Here is a 21,090-nt window from a genome sequence, read left to right as displayed (position 1 = left end):
ACCGGACTGGACTGTCAGTTCCCAGTTCTTACTCCCTTCCGACTGCAATCCCAATTTGACTGCTTCCATGGATCTCTACTAACTCTATGCGCCAAACTGATAGTGTGGAGCAGGAATGGGATAGTCAGCCCACAGGACAGATACAATCTGTATGGATCCCCCATCCGGAATGCCAATGTCCTTCCCAGGTCTTGCCGTCCTTATTTCCAATCAGCTGTGATCTAAGGCAAAACAAATAGGAGAGAGCGGGTGGAACCCAGGCTATCACCACTGAATGATTCAATTCTGTTTACTTCTGAGGCTTGCCCTGGTTATTTCTGAATAAACATGCAGAGTCTGTCTCAAGTTACTTGTGACTACACATGCTTCACTTTAAATAGACATTCAGGGGCTTAGCTACCTGAAAGTGTTGCTGGGTGATGTAGTCCTGTTTACTTCTGAGCAGGCAGGCAGAAGTCTTGCTCTGCTTCCGAGTGGGCACAAAAGCCACAGTCACATTTTGGTCATACCAAGAGACTACATGCAGCCCCCCAAAGTCTTTCCCATGATAATTTCTGTGCCTCGGGCTGAATGACATTCCTCACCCTTAGCGTAGAGAATATTATATCTCTGAAAATATTTCCTGACAGTTTAAAGTTATTTTTCCTGGGAATGAGCTTCAGTGGCTCCTGGTGTCTCCCCTTTTTTGTTTGTTTGTACAAGCATGTTGATTTTCTTTCCATGGAAGAGGAATGGTTTCTTCTGCTCTATCACAGAATTACATGTACAAGGAACATTACTGCGCGGTTGGTCCGTGGGCCAAGAGAATGTTTTTTGTGATGCTACTCCTGCAGGGAAGAACAGCCAAGCAGGAAGGTCTGCCGTTCTGGACAGACATGCTGATTCCACTTAAAATGCAGACATTAAATGTAGACGATTGTTACAAAGCAACGTGCACACAGTTTTTCCTAGGTGAAGGGCTGGTTTTAAGCTGGCTTGTTTGCCCTGGTCAAATTGCACTGCTCGTTTCTTCTTTATTGATGTGCTTTTATTTGTGTCAGCTGCCTTGAGCACTATTTGTGAAGGAATGGTGAAACTAAATTTAATTAAAAAAAGAAATAGCTTGATGAATAATGTTGTAGTATGTCTTACTCTGTTTAGCATTCTCTCCTTTGCCTTTACCACTCCATGCTGAATGAACACATTAAGTACACAGGCCTAGCTATATTAACACAACTGTCATTCAATCTGGCCTTCTGCACACAAATGCTGAGAAGCGATGGTGTTTCCTTGGCTGTATGGCTGAGGAGGGAGCGGTCTCTTAAAGGGGAGACCAGGGAGTCCAGAGGCAACCCGGATGCCAGACACAGCTATGAGGATATGTAAAGACATTATGAATGGTATTTTAGTATGAACTTATCTATACAACTGATCAGCCTGTGCCTCTGAGCCTTCTGACCACATGTGGTAAAGATGGTCTAGCGACTACCTTCTCTTGGCTCTTCGATGAAGGGGCCTGTCTGCAGCAACTATGAAAACAAGCAAGTTGTAACACTGGAACAGACAGCATGACACAAAGGCTTCAGTCAAGAGATAGAGCTACAGATCTGCTGCTGCTGCTCTTGTTGCAATACAATGGCTCCAGTGTGGTTGCGGTAAATCTAGACATAAACATGGGCTCCTCAGGGTTTGGAGGTCACATCTTCTGGGCTTTCCTCTTCAGATTTCTCCCCCTTTGAAGCACGGCCTGCAATGAACACACAAGTTCTCCAGAGACAGCTGCTGAAAGGTTGCGGTTACCAGACCAGCAGCTGTTACAATACTGGTTTGAGTTGCACTGTCTTGTTCTCCCTTGCACGCCCCAGAGTGCTGCACAGAGCTGGCATTTTTCTTTACATGCCCACTAACCTCTTTTGTGGCTGGGAGTGGCAGCGTGGGGCCTGCCACATACGAGTGGGCTTACTACAAATAAGACCACGGCAAGAAGCACTTTGGAGCAGCTTGCCGGCAATCACTCATCCATGTACATCAGCCAGAGTTCCAGCACGTCTTCATATAATGGCTAACGCTACACCTAACAGTGACTCAGCCAAATATCATGCTGAAAGCAGCAATACCACCAGAGGAGGGTCAAGATGAGGACTGCATGCAAGCGCCTCCTAAATAAAGAGTATTTAAATATTAAATAAGCCACTGGGCAGGAAGGAAAAACACCATCCAATACATACAAATTGGCCAGGGCAGAAAAACTTCGAGCAGATTCTGAGTTGCAGAGTATACCCTTATTTCGGATGTGCTTCCCACCTGAATGCAGCTGATGACTCATTAAAAGGCATAAGAAAATCTAGCATGGCATTCAGTTAACACTATCCTTGTGGCACACACAAACTTCCATGATTCATAGATATATTACACTGTTGTTTTATCACCTGAGCAAAAAAAATCTGGATAAAAAAAAAGTTGGCTTTAGAACTATTGGCCATATGGTACTGCTGAGATTCCTTTAGTAACAATGTAGTTCAGGAGGGTCTTCTAAAAAGCTTCCCAGCAGTTTCCAGAATGCATGAATGAACAGTATCAGCATTGCTACTTGTGGAGCCTCCAAGATCCATCAGGATCTAACCCTTTGGAAATATTTGGTTAGCCAAGTATCAAATTATTTAAAAGCAAGCTAGCAGATCCAAGGAATACACCCATTGTAACAAATAAAGGCGGTCCTCCTCACTTTCAAATATCCAAGTTAACGACTAGTGGTTACACAATTGAGGGGCTTTCTGACTGAAGTACATGCATAACTGTTTTCCAATAAAGAATAAAAGAGAAGTGCTGCTGCTGTTGAATTAATCAGACTTTTCCACAAACAAATTTCATGATGTTTAAATCTCATGCAGTCTTCAAGACTTTCAGCCAAAGCAAAAGTCCCTGCAGCAGGATAAGTTTTGACGCCATTGAATTTGATGCTTGTAATCTCCAATTTCATGCTCTGTAAAATTTATGTATGTAAATCAAGTTTGTTAGTCCTTCATTGCTCTGAAGGGCAGGATTTCTCCAACTCATATTAAACATCCAAAAACAAAAGGAGCTAAAATGCCTTAATCAGCTACTTGGTTCCTTTAAACTATAGAAGACAACAGCTCCTGAAAGAGGGTTTAGTGATTTTTTTGAAGTGTTATGATCAGCTTAAATCAAGACAGCCAACTGTGCTGTAGAGAAAACCCAGAGAAACATGAAGTAAAGCAGTATCAACCTAACCCTTCATGCAGAACACTTATTATTCTGTATTTCTCCGACGATATGTGTGTTCAGAAAGACATTTTTAAACTCTCTGTAAAGTCACAGTATAAAACTCAGCCTTTAATGAGTTTCAGTATCAGGCCCTAATTGCCAACCAAACTGAACTTTGTTCTCCTGGTCTTACTTTAAATTCCGGAGCTCCAGTACACTGAAGCAGAAGAATCAGTGTAGCTAAGTAAGATAACCACTTTTGGACAAGAGGTAAAGACTAGTTCCTTGCCTCCCTGTTAAGGAAAAGCAGTTGCTCTCAGGGGTGCATTACCTCTCCTCCTGGCTCCTGCCACACCATGCTGGGCAATTAGGAATAAATCAGCATCTCATTATGACACTTACTGAACTGCCAGTTCTCAAAAATGGTCGTGCATTAGTTTGAAGACTCAATTTAAATTGCTGGTGTTAACTGCTGAAACCTTAAATGACTTAGGATAAGATAATTTCATAAAGTGCCTGTTTGCACAGGCTAACAGGGCTTACCTCTACCCTTGGTCTTACAGGCCCTATTGTCCCGTGCCCCTGTGAGCTTCGGCAAGCTGGGGCAAGGGCCAGGACTATTTCAGGAGTGATACAAAGACAGTAATTTCTTTTTGTCTGAGAACTACCAGGGTCTCTCTTAAAATATCCAAGCATATTAATGTGTGATCTACTGCTTCAATATAATTTTGTGTTGCTGTTTATTATATTTTTTAAATTCCTATTATTGTTGGTGATGGTCTGTTTTTTATATTTGGGCGGGGGTGAGTTCTATTTTATTTATATTGTATAATGCTTTGATTAGTATTTATCCTGCTTTAAATAACCAAAATGCAAAATGACAACCTACCATTCATTTTTTAAATATTCTATTTTGGAGCTGTAACTATTTGCTTTAAAGTGGCTTGCTGAAGAAGCCATTTAATCTAAGGTGCTGTTCATCAGAGGCAATTTAAACCTCTAGTATCTATTACCAGAAAAAAAGCATTGCTTGCTTATTATACATCCAAGTAGCTAACACAATGGTGACTAAAGAAAATTCTGGTATTGCATTGAGAGTTATCTTAAAAGCTCAACAGGAAACTACAGTAACAGATACCAGGTTTTTGTTGTGGATCTTGTTCGCCATGCCTGTTAAATAAAAGTGGATATGGTAACACACCTTTTACAGCCTTGCTCATGTGAAGTACTGAATCATAAAGGACAGTGTCAATTTAAAAAAGCAAACAACCAAACCTGCCAGCATTTATCAAATCATCACGAGACCTTGCAAGCTAATTTTAGTTTTAAAACCTCAAACTTTTTAAATAAAGTTGTACTGATAGAGATCAACAAAGGTATGTGGCCAGAACCAATAAAAAACTAGGACTGAAGAATATAAAGGGACAAAGAGAAGGGAGACAAGTTTTAACAATATCCTAAGCTGTGTGACAGCCATCACAGAGCAGCTGTCATGAACCCCAGCAGTAACAGCAGAAGACCTGGGCTCCACGGAAGGAATCCATGGCATGGTATCTTTCCGCACCCATCTTTCCTTCCCAAAACTGGGACAACGCAGGTGTGAGAGATCACTGCACAATAAACACCTGCTGCTACCCTGACAGCACAGGAAAGATCTGTATTCTCACGCTGTTTGGGTCGTTTTGGTAAAAATATTTGGGAGTGCCAGACACACTATTTCACCTGTTTGTGTCGTGAGGAACATCTTACACCTGGATCCAAAAGATACAACTACATGGCTGGCTGAAGGAAAACTATCAGAGATAAGTTGGTTCATTTGTTTATTTATCTAGAGATTTATACCGCACACTTTCTGAAACCTGTGTGTCATCTAAAGCATCTCACCATGATTACACTCACAGGATGAGACACCTGAAACTATATTAAGTAAATCTGAAGCAGGAAAGGCAGATAAAACACATCCCCATTATCTATCCAAGCAAGACAAAAAGCCTGCTGAAATAGAAACATCTGCAGCAACCAGAAAGCAGGACCACAGAGGTTTCCACAGTAGTGATGTAGCTTGTGAGAAGGCCCTCTGTCTGGTCACAACCATATGCACCTCCATCATGGGTCGGACACAGGGAAGGGCCTCCCTTTGACCTTAATGAGTGTTAGGTTGATGTGGCAAGCAATATTGCTGAAAAATAATGCAGCTGCAATCACAAACGCAGCTTCTAGCTCACTGTACATCTCACTCTGATCACCCTGGGGACAACAGCTGAGTGGCAGAACTCCTGCTTTCCATGTAGGTGGCTCCAGGACCAAACCAGTAGCAACCAATCAAGAGGATCATGAAGCAGTTGACTGGAAAGTCTTCTGCCCAAAAAGCCAGACCGCCACTGCCAGAGTAGCTAGCGCCCAATTAGATGGGCAAATGCTCTTACCTTGTAAAAGGTGATGAGTGGACTGCTTAGAAACAGAGGACAAGCGATCATCCTGTGCAGTCCAGATGCATGTTCCAGCCCCAAACTGCATCATGCACGCAAATGAACGACACAGTGACCTCATGCGCATGATATTCCAGGGCTTATTCAAGCCGGATTGAGCTTCACTGTCTGCCAAGTACTATTTGAATGAGCAAACTGCAACCAGAGGTTGTCACATCACACAAACTCACCATTCCCCTTCATTTTTTGGAGTAGGTTGCATATCAAACTGACAGCCAGCAAGCACCAAAGCGCATAAGGGGCTCAATAACCTACAATGGACTACTGTGTTGAGCAAACCAACCCACCATTTGATTTCCTAGGGTAGAAACAAAGAAGAGCTTAAAACCAAGAAGATATAACGAAATTATCAGTTTTTGGTTTAAGTACATGGCAACTTCTAGTTTAAAGTAATCTGATCAACACCAATATTTCAAAAACAATCTGAAACATTTCTCTTTGGACTATGTTTTGGACCTTCCACCATAAGAATAAAGAGGGCTTTAACATTTTATTTAACTGAAAATATGGCTATAGCAGGGTTATGAATTCAAATGCACAAAAACAACCCTAGCAGAATACATTAATGTGAAAGAACTACAGATATTCCCAGAACTGCGGTATTATTCATGTGTGCCCCACTCAAACAATTTGTTCATGTGCTCAGCTTGCAGAAAAGCCTCAATCCAAAGCTGGAAATGGAAAATAAAGGCACTGCTGCCTATTTTTTTGACGTAAAAGTCAAACTCAAAAAAATCAGATCAATGTACACTCCATTTGGAAACAAATAAATTAAAAGCTTCCACAAAAGTCAATGTTTACATAAGTGCAATTCTACTGACTCAAATATAAACAACAAATGTGAATGCATTTTGTGTTCCTAAACAATAGAATCTGATAGAACAAACTTGCACTGGAGCCCAAAGCAGACAGATGATAACACATAGAAAAGATTTACTAACCAGAATAAACATACCCTTACAAGCATTCTATGTCTGCTTACCTTGAGCTGTTCTAAATTCCATATTATAAGGATTATCAGAAAAAGTTTCAAAAGCAGGATGGGGAGGGAATGCATGGGGAGGGGGGAAATACAGTAATTTAGAACATCAACAAATCCTTCTATTTAGCTTGGCATTCATGCTACATACTCCCTGAAGAAAAGAGTTTATTTCTCAACTTGTGATTTATCATCCAATCCCCCAAATGGAAATCTGTAAGTGGCATCACTAAGGCGCATGATCGCATCAGACATATGAACGTCATTAGAAACTGAGGACCGAAGTGAACTGCATCTAAATCACCAGATTAGACACATCCCGTTAGGCAGCAAATCTGGGAGCTTTGATTTGACGGAAATTTAACATCATCCACAGATTTCTACAAGCAACAAACCTCTTAGAACTTTGAAGCAGCTGTGTGAATCTTCTCTCACAGATGGCTGGTGCAACTGAGCTTCCTGGAGAAGTCTGCTTTTAGAAACACTTTCTGGCCATTTATACACATCGCTTTTTGGGGGTGGGGGAATGAAAACACACAAGGTTTCATATTCTCTCATTGCTCCTCTATCAGTCAATGATCACAAGCAAAGTTCCAAACACGGGAAAAACTGAAGATGAAGTGGTAAGTGAAAGTACAAAAAACCCACATGCTACCTCTGGCCTGGATTCTGAATTTTTAAAGAAAGACATTGCTGACAACTTTAAAAAGGGTAGAACTTAGATGTGAAACATGGTTAGTCATTTTAGGACTATCTCACCCTGTTTACCTTTCTGCCTCCCCTTTTTTCTTTTTTTGTGGTAAGTTGGTTCTACTGGGAAATACTAGAAGCATTTATTTGTTCACATCACTTTAATTTTACAATCAATCAAATGCCCTCTTGAATGGGGAAATTTTGATAGCATTGTTTGCAAAGAGCTTCGATTGCTTTTTTCAGAAAAATGGGTTAGACTGCCACTAAGCCAGGGAAAATCTATCTTGATTATCATATGCAGAGAGTTTATATATAAATACATATATTCCAAGATTTGTAGTGATTTAATAACATAAAACAATAAATTGGAAGCAGGTATAATTGATAAGGGCAATAATATTTATTTTCCTGCTAAATGAAAGGCTTTAAAAATGTATCCAATTCTCAATTTTACTTCTGACTTAAGAAGCTTATCAGACATAAGTCCTGGGGAAAGAAACTCACTCTCAACCACGGTTTTAGAGACCGTCACAAGCTGGGCAGGGGAATCACACCTACCCTTGCCCTTCAGTGAAAGTGTAAACCAGTGCTGCATGTTCCTTCTTTTAGTTTCCCACCTGAGCTACTTACTGGAACACAAACTAAATAGATCAAAATGAAAAAGGAAAGCACATTTGCCATTTTAAGAGGGATGCTTTAAAGTATTCATGCAGCCATCAACTTCTTCCCATCATCTCTCGTTAGGTCCTCACACACAGAAACTCATGCATAGTTTATGCAATACTGAAGGATCAAGCAGCATTTCTGGTTTCTGCCCAGAGAACCAGAAGTAATTTCCAGGCCACTGCTCAGCACACGCTCCCTCCCTGTGCCACCTTTGCACTGAAGAACTACTGCAATATTTATTCTGCTCATGCTTCGCTCTCCCAGGTCATGCTGCCGAGTGTCACACAGCTGCAAAAGCCACCTGCCACTGTTACATTGCCATTGTATGTGGCACCTCCCCAACCACTCATCATTTCTCTTGAAAAAGATTTGTGCTCCTTCCTCCCCCGCTGCCCCTTAAGGAGATTCTCCCTCTGCTTTGCCTTTTTTCCCCACTTTTTTGGCAACATTGCAAATGAGAATCCCAGGTGGCTCTAGCTAATTACCCATGTGCTCTGGGAACCTAATGCTGCCTATTGTTAATGCAGTGGAGTCTTCTGCCACAAAGTCACTTCATATGCTAATCAGTGGAAGGCTGATCCCCAGCTAATACCTCAGTCTGTTCTGGAGTATTGATCTTATGGAGAGAGGAAGAAAGGATACCGAAATATTAATCTGCGCAAACAAGCCCCCAATATGCTGCATTTGCGCCCCCAACACACACATTCCCATTCATATTTCCTACAAATATGAGTGATTTAGTTACATTATTTAAAATACCATAAAACTGAGAATAAAAAAGAGAACTTTTTCTCTTTACTTTAACCTGCATTCAAAAGTTAAGTAATGAAAACATTATTAGTTTTCTGACTCTGAATAAGCTATTAGTCTGTCTGATGTGCCACAACCGAATAATTCAGTCTTGAACTGGTGTTCAGGAATTATTCAGAGACGTATCTGCAAGAGCTGTTTTAAACTAACTCTTGTTTATTTTGCTAGCGTACAATGTAGTCTTAGCTCAACTCTCTGAAGTGGAGTCCATTTAATTGGAATACAAAGAACACTAAGGGCTTAATAGAAACGTTTCCCAACACAAGCGTAAATAAAAATTCAACATAATGAGTGCTGAATAATGAATACTTTATTATTATACACTTCTGGAAGAAACTAAGTGTTGTAGATTCTAAACAAGAACATGTGACAGAGAGATACTGGCAGCCTTCACAGGATTACATATGACAAGTTTTCTCTATCTGCTCCTAAGGATGTAAGAACAGGCCCTTCAGGATCACAAGCCTATTTAGCCACACCTTGTCCCGCTGCTAATCCCCAGCAACCGATATTAAGAGACATATCCCTGCTGGAACTTGATGCCAGGGAACAGCCATGACTAGAAAGCACTAACAGCATTACTCACCAGATTTCCTCAACCCTGCTGTTTTTAAAGCTGTCCGAATGGATGGCTCTCACCACAGCTTGCTGTACCAAAACCTACAGGTTAACTATAGACTTCAAGAAGGGCTTTTTTGCTCCGGGATCTCCCCACGTTCTGCTTCACTGCATTTACGGTTCTAGCATTAGGGAGGGAAAGAGGTCTCTTTATGCCGTTTCTACACCACAGATAATATTATGAACCTCAAGCACACGCTCTTTTTCTGAACCCTTTCCTGACCCTTTCCTGCAGCTCCCTGAACATTTTAGTTGGTTCCCAGTTCTTACAATATCAGCTCTAGAACCATAAACAGCTTTCCTAGTGACCAGAACCATACACATTTTTCCTAGTGTGGTCATCCTATTAGTCTCTATATTGGTAGTTTTATTTCTGATCTATTTCCTATTTTCTGATCTCTAGTATGGAATTAATCTTTGCACAGTTGTCAGCCACTAGGCCAAAAATATCTTTTCATCAAGATATACACCACAACCTTAAAAACTGTTTCCTAGTCAGTCACTGCCAGCATAGGCTATGTTAGAGTATATACTAGATTAGAAACTGCATCACTGAATATCCACTCACACTGAACCACATTTTGCTGCCCATCTGCCCAGTCTGAGATCCTTTATGATCCGGTCAATTTCTCAGTTCCCTTAAATATTTCATGTTATCAGCAAACTTGGTCACCTCACTGCTCAACCCTCACTCCCAATCTTGAGGAACAAATTTAAAAGCACTGGCCCCACTACAGATCTTGGAAGAATCCACTGCTTTTCTCTACTGTGAGCAATACCTACTTATTTATCTTTCCTGTTCTTCAACCTGTATTTTTGTTCCTAACTGCTAGACTTACTCAAAAGCCTCTGGTAAGGATCTTTGACAAGATCATTTTGAGAGTTCAAGATACCGCCCATATCCATGTGCTGGTTAACACTCTCAGGAACTCTAAAAGGTTAGCAAGGAGAACTTACCTTTCCTCATGTTATTAATTATCTGATTCTCTTGAAAACACACACCCAGATTTAAAGGAAACGTAAGGGAAGCTCATTTGAAGAGAGATTAAAAGTTGGAACACAGCAGTTGAACTGCTACTTGTATATTACTGAGCTAATTCACTGAGAAGCACACATACAAACCAGTAAAAATAAAACAACTGGCATACACCTGCATGATATAAAGCCTCATTCCGTGTATTTTAACTTGACTGTGCACCTGGTTTCAAGTCAGCACTTTCCAATATCAATATTTATAATTATTGCGTTGGCTGTGATAGCAGTGATTGGTAGGAAATGTAATTTCACAGCAACTGAATACTAAGAACATGTGATATCCCAGTGCTTCTGTTGCTTTTTGGGTGGAAATATAGGGATTACCTGCAACAAATGACTGACAATTACACTTCTCACTTCCGCCCTCCAGAGAGCGAGCGAAAGAGATTGCATTCATGCCCTTAAATAATCTCTTCAGTCTGCAACTGTGTCACCATTACTCTATTTCAAGATGATACAAAACCAGAGTCTGGATACTGTGATATTCATTCAAGCGATTCAGTTTATCTGGGAAACTTAACCAGTTTTATCTTGTTTTGATCTGTAACATTCAGGTCACACTTTAAATTCAAGGCCATGTTCTCTTAAACAGCAAATGAGGAGGCAAACCTCCACTATAAGGATCACAATTAATAAGACTGAATGTGTCGTCACATATACCCACTAGATTACACACAACTAGTTTGCCAGGGGAAAGGCCAACATAAAATCATTTCTCCCAATATCTTCTTTTTAATGTCCAGAATAATTTTTGTAGAGGGGGATATCTAATCATGTGAGTGTGCCCTCTCCAACAGTCTGGAGGGGCACCAGACTGTTAATGATGTTGTGGGGATGGGGGGAGACAAGCACTAGAGGGTCAGACAGCATCCAAAAATTAGGTAAGAAACTGTACCCTGGGCTTTTCTTCACAGTTAACATGTTATTCCACTATGTTTATTTGCACATTATTGATGTTTTCTACATTTTGTAAGCTGCCTTAAGTAGACTTAGTAGGTGAATTATAGACATCTTTATATAATAAAATTAAATCACAAATATTACTATGCATTTCTAGAACACTGAAATATTTCTTCAAATGGAAGGATAAGCATAAGAGAAAAAACAGTTGAACATCTTCCAATAAACCTGGTGACAGAAATAAGTGCATTAGTCACAGAACTAGCTTAGGGGTCTAAGGACTCCCCCCTACCCCACATCTTCTCTGTGCACCTCCAACAGAACATAGCTGTTCTACACCCCAAAGCCATCTTGGATATGCTTCTTTTCCAGCAAGGGAGAGCGCAAGCAGCCAGAAAGTCTGTATGGAAAAAAATGGAAAGCCTAGAAAGTGACAGGTGCAGAAATGATGAGCTGGATGAGTGAAGTGGAAACATGCCTACTTAATCATTGCTTACCAAAGAAAATTAAACAGTTTCATTAATGTCTACTACAGGCAATCCCTGATGTCTTAATAGCCTGCTATAAACTCTATTTCCCTCCTCCCTTGTATTTCAAGACCCATTCGCCACCCCAAGACACACCCAAACACTGTAGCTGAGGAACGTTTATGGAATAAAAAGATTTCCTTTAAGAGAAACAAAATGTCTTTGAGCAGCAGCATTACTAAGCCCAAATGAAAATGAATTTCATTTTTACAAGTTCTACATACTGTCAACTATTCAACGTGTCCTGCAATATTGAAAAGAAAAAAGTGGGAAAGGTAGAACATTTTGGTGGGTACCAGGAAGAGTATCTAGAAGTATTATTCATTCCTCAGGCATCATGTTGCCTTCACCTACCGGAGACACTTCTACTTTTTAAAATAAAAATAGTTTTTAGCTATTTTATATGTTGTGTAATGTAATCATTCTGATGTATGTCACCTCTTAAACAGAGAACTTAAAGAAAACTGAGTAATTACTTTTACTACTGTAGGGAAAAATTAACCACCAAGATTACATACTTGAAGACAGATTGTGCCAAAACTCAAAGACAACGAAAAATATACAGGAACGTGTAGATGAATAAAGAGCTGTTTTATAAGATTTTTCCAAAAAAGAAGTTATACGCTAAGAAACAATAAACACATACACATAAAAGATGAGAGAGAAGTAAATGATTTAGAAGAGTAAGTTAACAGATCATGTACATTAAAATTATTTACATGCAAGGATTTGTAGACTATGCAAGTAATCCATGCTGTCATTTGGGGAAAAAATAGGGCATAAGATCGCTGCCTGCCCTCCCCCAGAAGCCATGCCCAGGGAAATGTAGAGATCAGAGCAGTAACTTTCTGAACTCCCTGCACCACAAAGTACAATGAGATGACAGGAGAATAAAGGTGATGTCAGAAATTCAGTTGGAACAATCTACAAAGATTCTGGCTGAGAGAGAAGGCAGGTACAACTTGACTTAAAGCCTTAACCCCCACTGGAACTGTGTGTGCAGGAATGCACACGCACACCCACCGCACGTCTGGGCTCAACCCACAGTTGGAGTGTTAATGTCTGTGCCAGACGGGTGGGGATATGTGTATCTATTAGAGCTGAGCAGGGCCGTCCATGCTGAGGAACACATGAGAAAAACCACTGACACCCAGAGTTAACAGCTCCTTTGCACTTTTGGCTGAAGTTCCTGCCAACTCTACATGACATTTTCATGCTATTTTGCAGCATGTCATACCTAGGTTGTCATAATGAAGCTGTGCTTCTTCTTGCCGCTGGTCGCATTGCACCTTTCTTTACAAATTTACAGCATTTTTCTCCCACTGTTCAACTGGAAAGGCTTCAAAAGCACTGTACAAAGGCCCCTATTCCTTGACTGGGGCAGAGAGAGATTATTAATATTACCCTCCTGCTAATGAATACTGCAAGGCAACCCTGCAAGGGGTCTCAATATGCTTTGACTACAAATAAGATAATCAAAAGCCTATGCAGTAGTAAACAGAACCTACATGGCTTGAGGGAACAGGCGTTCTGAAAACCTGTCCTGCTCCTAGGTGTGGGAGAGGATGTTACTCAGTGGTAAAGTACATGCTTTGCACGAAGAAGTTTAATTCCTAACATCACCAAATAGACCTGGAAAACTCCTGCCTAAAGGACTGGAAAGCCATTGCCAGTATGTATTCACAATACTGGGTTAGATGGATTGATTCACTACAAGGCTGCTTCTTACGTATGCCTGATTTCTCTATTCTGGACTTCATGACTGAGTAGGATTCTAGGTGTATAGAATATGCAGTCACAAATCTGAGACTGTTAATTTTCAGAATTGAGAGGTGGCCTTTGTATTGATTAGGCTCCTACTGGAACAAGGAGAACAGTTTATGTATCCAATGATCCAGGGGTGGGGAAGATAAATGCAATCCTAATTTCCCCAGCACATCAAGTCTCTATATAGTTAAAGCCTCTTCTAAAAGGTCTCAAGTGATTGACAGGCAGATCATCCATTATTTAGACAAGGTCCAGAAGCAACACAGTTTCATGCAAATCCTCTTTTCCTGGCCATTTCAAGTCACACCTGTCCTTCAGAGCCACTCTCTCTGAAGCCTACAGTGAGAGTGCAAATAATTAGAAGCAAAAATATGGAACTGCCAAATTGCATGATCAGTGAAGAAATGAGAAAGTCTAAAGGGTTCCATGAGAAGTCTGTATCATAAAGCAGCCATGAGTTTCACTTGCTAACTGCTGTCCTCAAGAAAGTGAATGCTCCAATTTGACTGTTGGAGCACAATGTTCTGTTGATGCAGCCTAGAGCAGCTGAAGGAATAGCTTGTGGTCCTTCTCTTACAGGGTCACTACATCTCCAGAGTTAAGCAGCAGCAGCAGCAATATTTTGCCCCTTAGAATTAATGAGAACAGTATGCAAGTCCCCCCTGTGAAGCTTCCAATGGTGACTCACTATCTTCAGTACTTTAACTGAGGAAAAGATGGAAGTCAAACAGCTGTCCCATGGGACGATTTAAAAAAAGGATATATATATATAAAGTCATCATGAAGCAAGGATACTGCAAACTATTGTGGAATGGTGTGGAAAATGCAAAGTCTCACTTACCTATGGTGCAGTTTGTAGTTATTTTTCTCCGCTTGGGGTTGTGTCGAAGCAGCTCTAACTCTCGTTTGGTTGGCTCCCATGTTGAATACTTCTCTCCAATACCTGAGTAATCAAAAGAAACACACATATATATATTTCAGGGGGCTGCCTGCCAAAAAAGTACAGGAATACTTTCCAGTGTAAAGTGCAGCAGCCATTACGTTGGATTCCCTATACATATCACCCCAACAGTTGGCTTGTTTTAATCTACAGTTCAGAAAGGCAGCAATTGACCTTCACAATATGTTCCCATAAACATGTGCTAAAAGCACACAAAAACAGCTACTTGTATAGAATTCCTACCCGTTTCCAAGTAACAGTTCTCCCTCCTCTCCTCATCCCCAACAATGGGTGAAAAAACCCTTCACAATTAAAAGCACAACAGCAGATCGCCATTCATGACGGAATTTGTTTCAAGCGCTCCCCCATTCTCTTTGGGTTCAGAAAGGTCATACTGCCAGCACAACCATGGCTTGAAACTAAATACAGGCAGCACTGTGCCCATATCATTCAATAAAATATAGTCAAACACAACAGAACGAAAAAGAAATCCAACCTGCTGGACAGATACACAGCTACTTAAGAGATACAATGAAGAATCTGATCAGTTATAAATGCTACCAAAGTGTATTTCTTATAGCACACTTTTCAGGATACACTAGAATTAAAACTCCCTTAAAATTATCACAGCAGATGGACTCATAAGAAATGTATGTCAGGACCGAAAGAACCATAAAAAAGTTCTGTGAGCAAAAGGGAGCATTCTATAATGTCTTTTTTAGAGAAAAGTCCCTATATGGCAAACAGTATGTTCAAGTGAGTAGTGTTTCAAAGGCCAGTTTCGTAATCAAGTATTCCAAGAAAAAAAAGTCAAAGATGCCGTTAGGCTAGCGCAAACCCCCTGAATGGGTCTAAACAGCTCTTTGAATGTAGGCTATAAAATTCAGTTAAGCTGAAAAATAGTGGCACTGATTTTACCGTGTTAGACTGTCATCGAACAACAAGAACAAAAAAAATACCACTCTTATCTTAAAGAGTGTTCTTTGAAACTTTGTCATCTAAACAAAGCAGCAATGCTTGGGGAAAGGGATGCAGTGGTGAGAAGATCACTATTCAAAGACAGGGAAGAGCTGAGCCGTCAGAAAAGTTGTTAGCAAAACAGATTAGATGAGGAAAGATTTTAGATTTTCAGTCTTCAATACTACCAGTCCATTTGGGCCGCAATCTGGGTATTACAAAAAGCAGTATTATCAAACTGAGATTTACATTTAAGTTCACCTTGTTTGGAGTGAAAGTAGCAATACAAAAGGTAAGTGATCAAACATGAGTTAGAAGTGACCGGTGAGCATAGCTAGAGCGCCAGGTATATTGTGCATCATATACACTGTGGAATTGTTTCTGACCTGCATGTTCAAAAGGCACTCACTCTTCCCTAACATCTTTCCGTACCCCAAAAAAATGTTCTATGTTCCTGTATTTTTAACTTGCACCACTTGTAGCTCCAAGTACCATTTTTACAGCAGGATTATGCCCCCCAGAAAGCCTAAAGGCACATCCTATGCATGTTTAGACGGAAAATTCTCTTAAAGCTCCCAATATTCTCCAATCAAACATGCATAGGATTGGAAATTATTTTTCAATACTAGAAGTTCACTATCTTAGATTCAACAATAGAAGAAACCCCACCAGGAGAAAAGGGAACAATTAGTCTTTACTGCAAAATCGCTACTTAGAATCACTTGGCTATTTTCTATTCACCTGACCTAGTCCCCTAACAACTGAAGAGGAGAAACTACCACCCACAAAAATAAAAGGAGAGCCAATTTCTATTAAATATTGAATTAAACATCTATCCTGCTTTGAATACAATATACTCTCACAGTATTTGCAATGATAAATGCTGTGCCATTACAAAAGCATACATACAATGAAACTACTTTGCTGAAAGCTTATTTTGGGTCTTTTCAACAAAGGTTTCAAATTACCCTTCAACAGAGACTGTATTTAGCACAAGCACCCATCCATGCCCACAAACTATTACTGGTTTAACTGATAGAGAACCTTACAAACCTGGCATTGCTATGCCTCAGCTGGCAAGCAGGAGCTGACACTTTAATCTGTCAGTGGGTTTGGATAAAAGGGGTCTCAGTAGAATATTCAGTATGCACATCAAATATGCATTAGATATAGCACAGCAAGTTGAATATCCAAGCATGTTTGTGTGTGTTAGTGTCTAACAGAACATTTAACAGAAACAAGACTAAATTGCTTCACAAAAAAAGTGGTGATCCAACTGCCCACTAAGCAGCAATGACAAATACACACAGTTAAACATATAGAGCAAAACAGCTTAGACTTCTGTAGATTCTCTTCAGTAAGGAAGAAAATAAAGTTTGTCTTCAATTTTGGAATACAACCAAGTTAACAACTTAGAATGTCTCAATTTCCTTGGAAAACATGCAAAACACACCATGCCACCACTTTCAAATATTTGGGAATATTGATGCCAATACTTCATTGCTTGTTTGAGCACATTGTCAAGGTATAAAATAATTCTATGGAAACAGTATGTGTTAACCAGAATCACAGACCCAAATTGGGAATGACCAGATCAGCAGAATACAAATGTACAGAATGTCGAGGGGATCTAACACAGAAGAGATTTCTTTCCCTACAAAGTGAGAAAAACTCTGCTCTTTGAAATTAGCACTGCCATTTTGCAACTTTTGCCAGTTGCTCTCTGAGTTTAATTTGCCTCATAAAACTGTGAGGACGGAAAGGATAGTCACCCTCTGTCCCTTCCTGAGGTTTGGGCAGAAGCAATGGAATGGAGGAGAGAGGAAGTGGCTCCTTCCTCATAAGGAACGGCTGGAACGTCTTTAGGCGAAGGACCACAGCTCAGTGCAAGAGCACGTGCTTTGCATTCAGAAGGTCCTGGGCTCCATCTTATTCTTGGCGTCTCCAGCTAACAAAAGTCAAGTAGCAGGTAAACGATCTCCACCTGAGAGCATGGAGACTTTCTGCTCAAGTAGGTAATACTGGACTGGACAGACAAATTGTCCCATATGGAATGGTGCAGCTTCCTATGCTCCTCTCTCATTAAATAATATAGCGAAACTTGTCAGTACGTTGGTAGACTGAAGCTGAAAGACTGAAGCTGCTTGACTAAATCCACCAAGTCAGTTTCAAGCAGAGTGGCAATTAAACCTGACCATCCCCAACCAACACTTCCCACCACTATACTATAAAAAATCTCTGTGTCCACTTAATGCTCCATTTATTGGTTTTGATCTTTGATTTTCATTTTAAAATATTACTACTAATGCTATCTGTGTAACCATTTATTAATAAAGATGAACTGATGCTGGTGCCCTCAGCTAAATTAAGGCTACCGTTGCCTGCACAATATTCCAAATGTCTATCTCTCACCTGTATTATGGGAGAGGGGAATTCAAGGAGCGTACCGTAAAACCCCACACATTAGTATTACACCATGCCCCACACACGTACACAAGTCATAGTAGTTGTGTACTACTTCAATAGTAGTTGGAAGCAAGTTTGACACTGAGCCTGGAATCCCAGACTACAATCCACAAATGTTAAGTCTAGTGCAGCTGTTTTGCTCTTCTGAGTTAATATCTCAAACGCATTTTAACATGTTGAAGAGGTTATTCAATTTCCAAACAAAATACAAGGTATAAAAATACCTTCTCCAATATTTGGAGTCATTCTCCTGAAATTTTATGCAAAAGTCATTTCAAATGAAAACTTTTAATAGCATCACTTTCTTATATCAAAATCCATCTTTCTCCTTCCTCTGACTGAACTACTCCAAAAAGAAGAGGTCAAAAGAGTTAGGTTGGGGATGAGGAATGATCCTTCAGCACATAGTAATAGTATCACTCAAGAAAATGTTGCAATGGTGTTGTAACCCTTACTGTTAAGGTCTCATTTCTTGGAGCAAGTAAACCTAGATTTAGAAAGAGCTTTTTTAAAATGCCTCAAGTTGGTCAAAATAATCTAATCTGTCACATTCCTTCAGATTTTGGAATAGCTCAGCCATGAGAAGGTAATGCAAAGTTTAATGACTTCTTGACCCCCAATACATATTCTGTATAACAGAAAAACAAAGCCATGATTTTTATCTAAAAATGGCAGATAATCAGCAAAGGGACGCTTGTTAGTGAAATGTGTTGCCAGCTCACACTTCTTACCTGTCATTGTACACTGGTAGTGAGAAACCATTGTTGGGGTGAAGGCTAAAAAAGAAAAAATTAGGGAAAGCAAACTGAATAATAAAACAAATGTGTGTACATATACTTGTGTGTTAATATTTACAGATATACATACTATATGTGTTGCTTATAAAGCTGGCACATTCTATGAGATAAATATACTGGGAAAAGGTGGCATTTCATATGAATAATACAGATCTTTTGTCCACTATGGTCAAAAAGGTAGACTTGCTCTCATCTTTAACGTTGCACCAGAAGGACCAAATTATTTCATTGGATGCAATGTTTAAAACTTAGTTTGACTATGATTTAGTGAGCTGAGCATATTAAACATGCTAGCCAGCCACAAAGGAAAAGTAGTTTCTACATTCCTATCTCCCACAACTTGAACTGATACCCCAGAGAAATGTCAATGCACCACTTATTGGTTTCTATCTTTGATGGGTGGGACAGCCAGGTATCATTAAGAGCATAAATGAGCATTTGTTCAGGCAGATACTTAAAGAAAACCAAACCTTGTAGTTTCCAAGCTTTCCGTTGTTCTTCTTTGGCAATTTGTTCCATATCTTTGTCGTATATGTAATCTTGACACATAAAGCAGTATATACCCCCATACAAAAGGTCTATGGCTGTGGAAACAGAAAGGGGAGAAGAGAAAAACACAGAAATGTAAAATTTTCAAATATAGAACCTGATTTCCACAATTGTCTCTCCTCATCAAGGAAAAGAAAGTTAAAACACCAAAATGAACTATATTACATGACAAAATTTAAGCCAGTTACCATTCTACAGACAAGTAGACAAAATAATCAATCAGTGTTTCAAGTTTCCCAGCTTCTCTCCTTAGTTAAAATGTGTTTATTGCCATAGATTCCTGAATTTAAACTCAACATGACCAATATTATGCAAATCCTATCTATAGGAATGCCTCTAACAAGAACTAAGATGCAGAAAATAAAAACAGGTTGCTAACTGAAATGCATTTAATTAATGATACAGAAATGGAAGTAAGATGTTCACTTTCAGTGAACTACATCAAAGCCAGAATAGTAGCAAGATGTTTACTGTCTTTGCTCTGAACATGAAGTCAGAGTGGGCAAAGATTTCATTTTTTAAAAAAATATATTTTAAAAAACCCAAAACAAAATCCAAAGTAAATTTCTTGTGAACTATATATCCACACATTTCTCAAAACATTTTCATGTCTCTCAACAACATAAATGTAGGTCTAGCAAAATGTGCAAGATATACAGATTACAAGACAGACAAGTCTGTAGAACAAAGCAAAAATGCATGGCCTACCACCAACCACTCCAGAAGGCTAGGTGTGATAAATAAGAGGGCAAGCAGAAGTGCTTGTCGAGCCTGGTGTAATTAGGCAACAAACAACACAGACTCCTTCTAGGGGTGCTTTTGAAGCAATGCAGAAGCTCTGTTGCCTACTGACAAGAACAGACGGCAGAGAACACAGACCACCTTGTTTCAAGGCATCTGTACAGGCTGGTGAATAATTTGCAGACTTAATTCAAGGTTCTGGTCCCATTTCTCTCTTTCAATGGTACTAATGACCTGAGCTTGGTATCTCTCAGGTGAGCAGCTTTTCTCCTGTGACTCCTCTGCCTTACCACTCAAGCTTCCACAGCAACTGAGGCCTTGTTTCACTTTCCCTCACGTAATCAGAGAACTGTGCAGGGGTGGAATAGGACTCTGACAGTTATGGCAGCCACCCTGTAGAATTTGTCTCTTCTCTTCCCCACTCTCAAGAAATCCATCAGACATCACTACCTTATTAATTCTGCCACTCATTTTTTAAGAAAGGCATTTTCAAATACATTGTTTACCATCTTAAGCCCTTCAAGAAGTTTGTCTTTTGCTGTTTTGTTAAAATAAAGAGCCACTGAAATCTCACTTATTTATGAATTGTTCATCTCAAAGTATTTTCACAGTGTTGTTACTCAAACATTTTATGAATAGGACAGGTGCATGTAGTACCATGCACAAACTGAATTGCCCTTCGGAAGCAAACTTGGGCATACCATGAGCAAAACTTAATAGCCCTCTTTGGAGAATATGTGCAGTATAATTGCCAAGTCACTTACACATTCGCCACCTCCTGTCCAGATGTGTTGCTTTGTTCCATGTACGACAACCACAAATTTATCAATATACATATTCAAAGACTCTACTTGCACCAGATATGTATGCACAGAGAAATTTGCGCATGGTGGTTCATGGGTGAGCCTATCTGTTTCTGCAAGCCTGAACAGGTTGCAATGTCTAAGAGACA

At 39.9% G+C, this 21,090-nt stretch overlaps 1 protein-coding gene across 4 annotated transcripts in view; it reads right to left on the bottom strand.

Moving 5' to 3' along the window:
• The window catches only part of USP22 (ubiquitin specific peptidase 22), a 97,862-nt gene that overhangs the window by 40,731 nt on the left and 36,041 nt on the right, over positions 1 to 21,090 (bottom strand). For all 4 annotated transcript variants that reach the window (XM_044433861.1, XM_044433862.1, XM_044433863.1 and 1 more), the window contains 3 exons: positions 19,319 to 19,432; positions 18,783 to 18,827; positions 14,530 to 14,631 (listed from right to left, as the gene is read on the bottom strand). In XM_044433861.1, coding sequence (XP_044289796.1) covers positions 14,530 to 14,631; positions 18,783 to 18,827; positions 19,319 to 19,432 — 261 coding nt within the window. The remainder of the gene's footprint in view (positions 1 to 14,529; positions 14,632 to 18,782; positions 18,828 to 19,318; positions 19,433 to 21,090) is intronic.

The sequence above is a fragment of the Varanus komodoensis genome, unplaced genomic scaffold, assembly GCF_004798865.1.
Source record: "Varanus komodoensis strain SLA01 unplaced genomic scaffold, ASM479886v1 scaffold26, whole genome shotgun sequence".
Taxonomy (NCBI): domain Eukaryota; kingdom Metazoa; phylum Chordata; class Lepidosauria; order Squamata; family Varanidae; genus Varanus; species Varanus komodoensis.
Note: the sequence above shows the minus strand (reverse complement) of the source record. Positions and strands in the feature narration are given on the sequence as shown.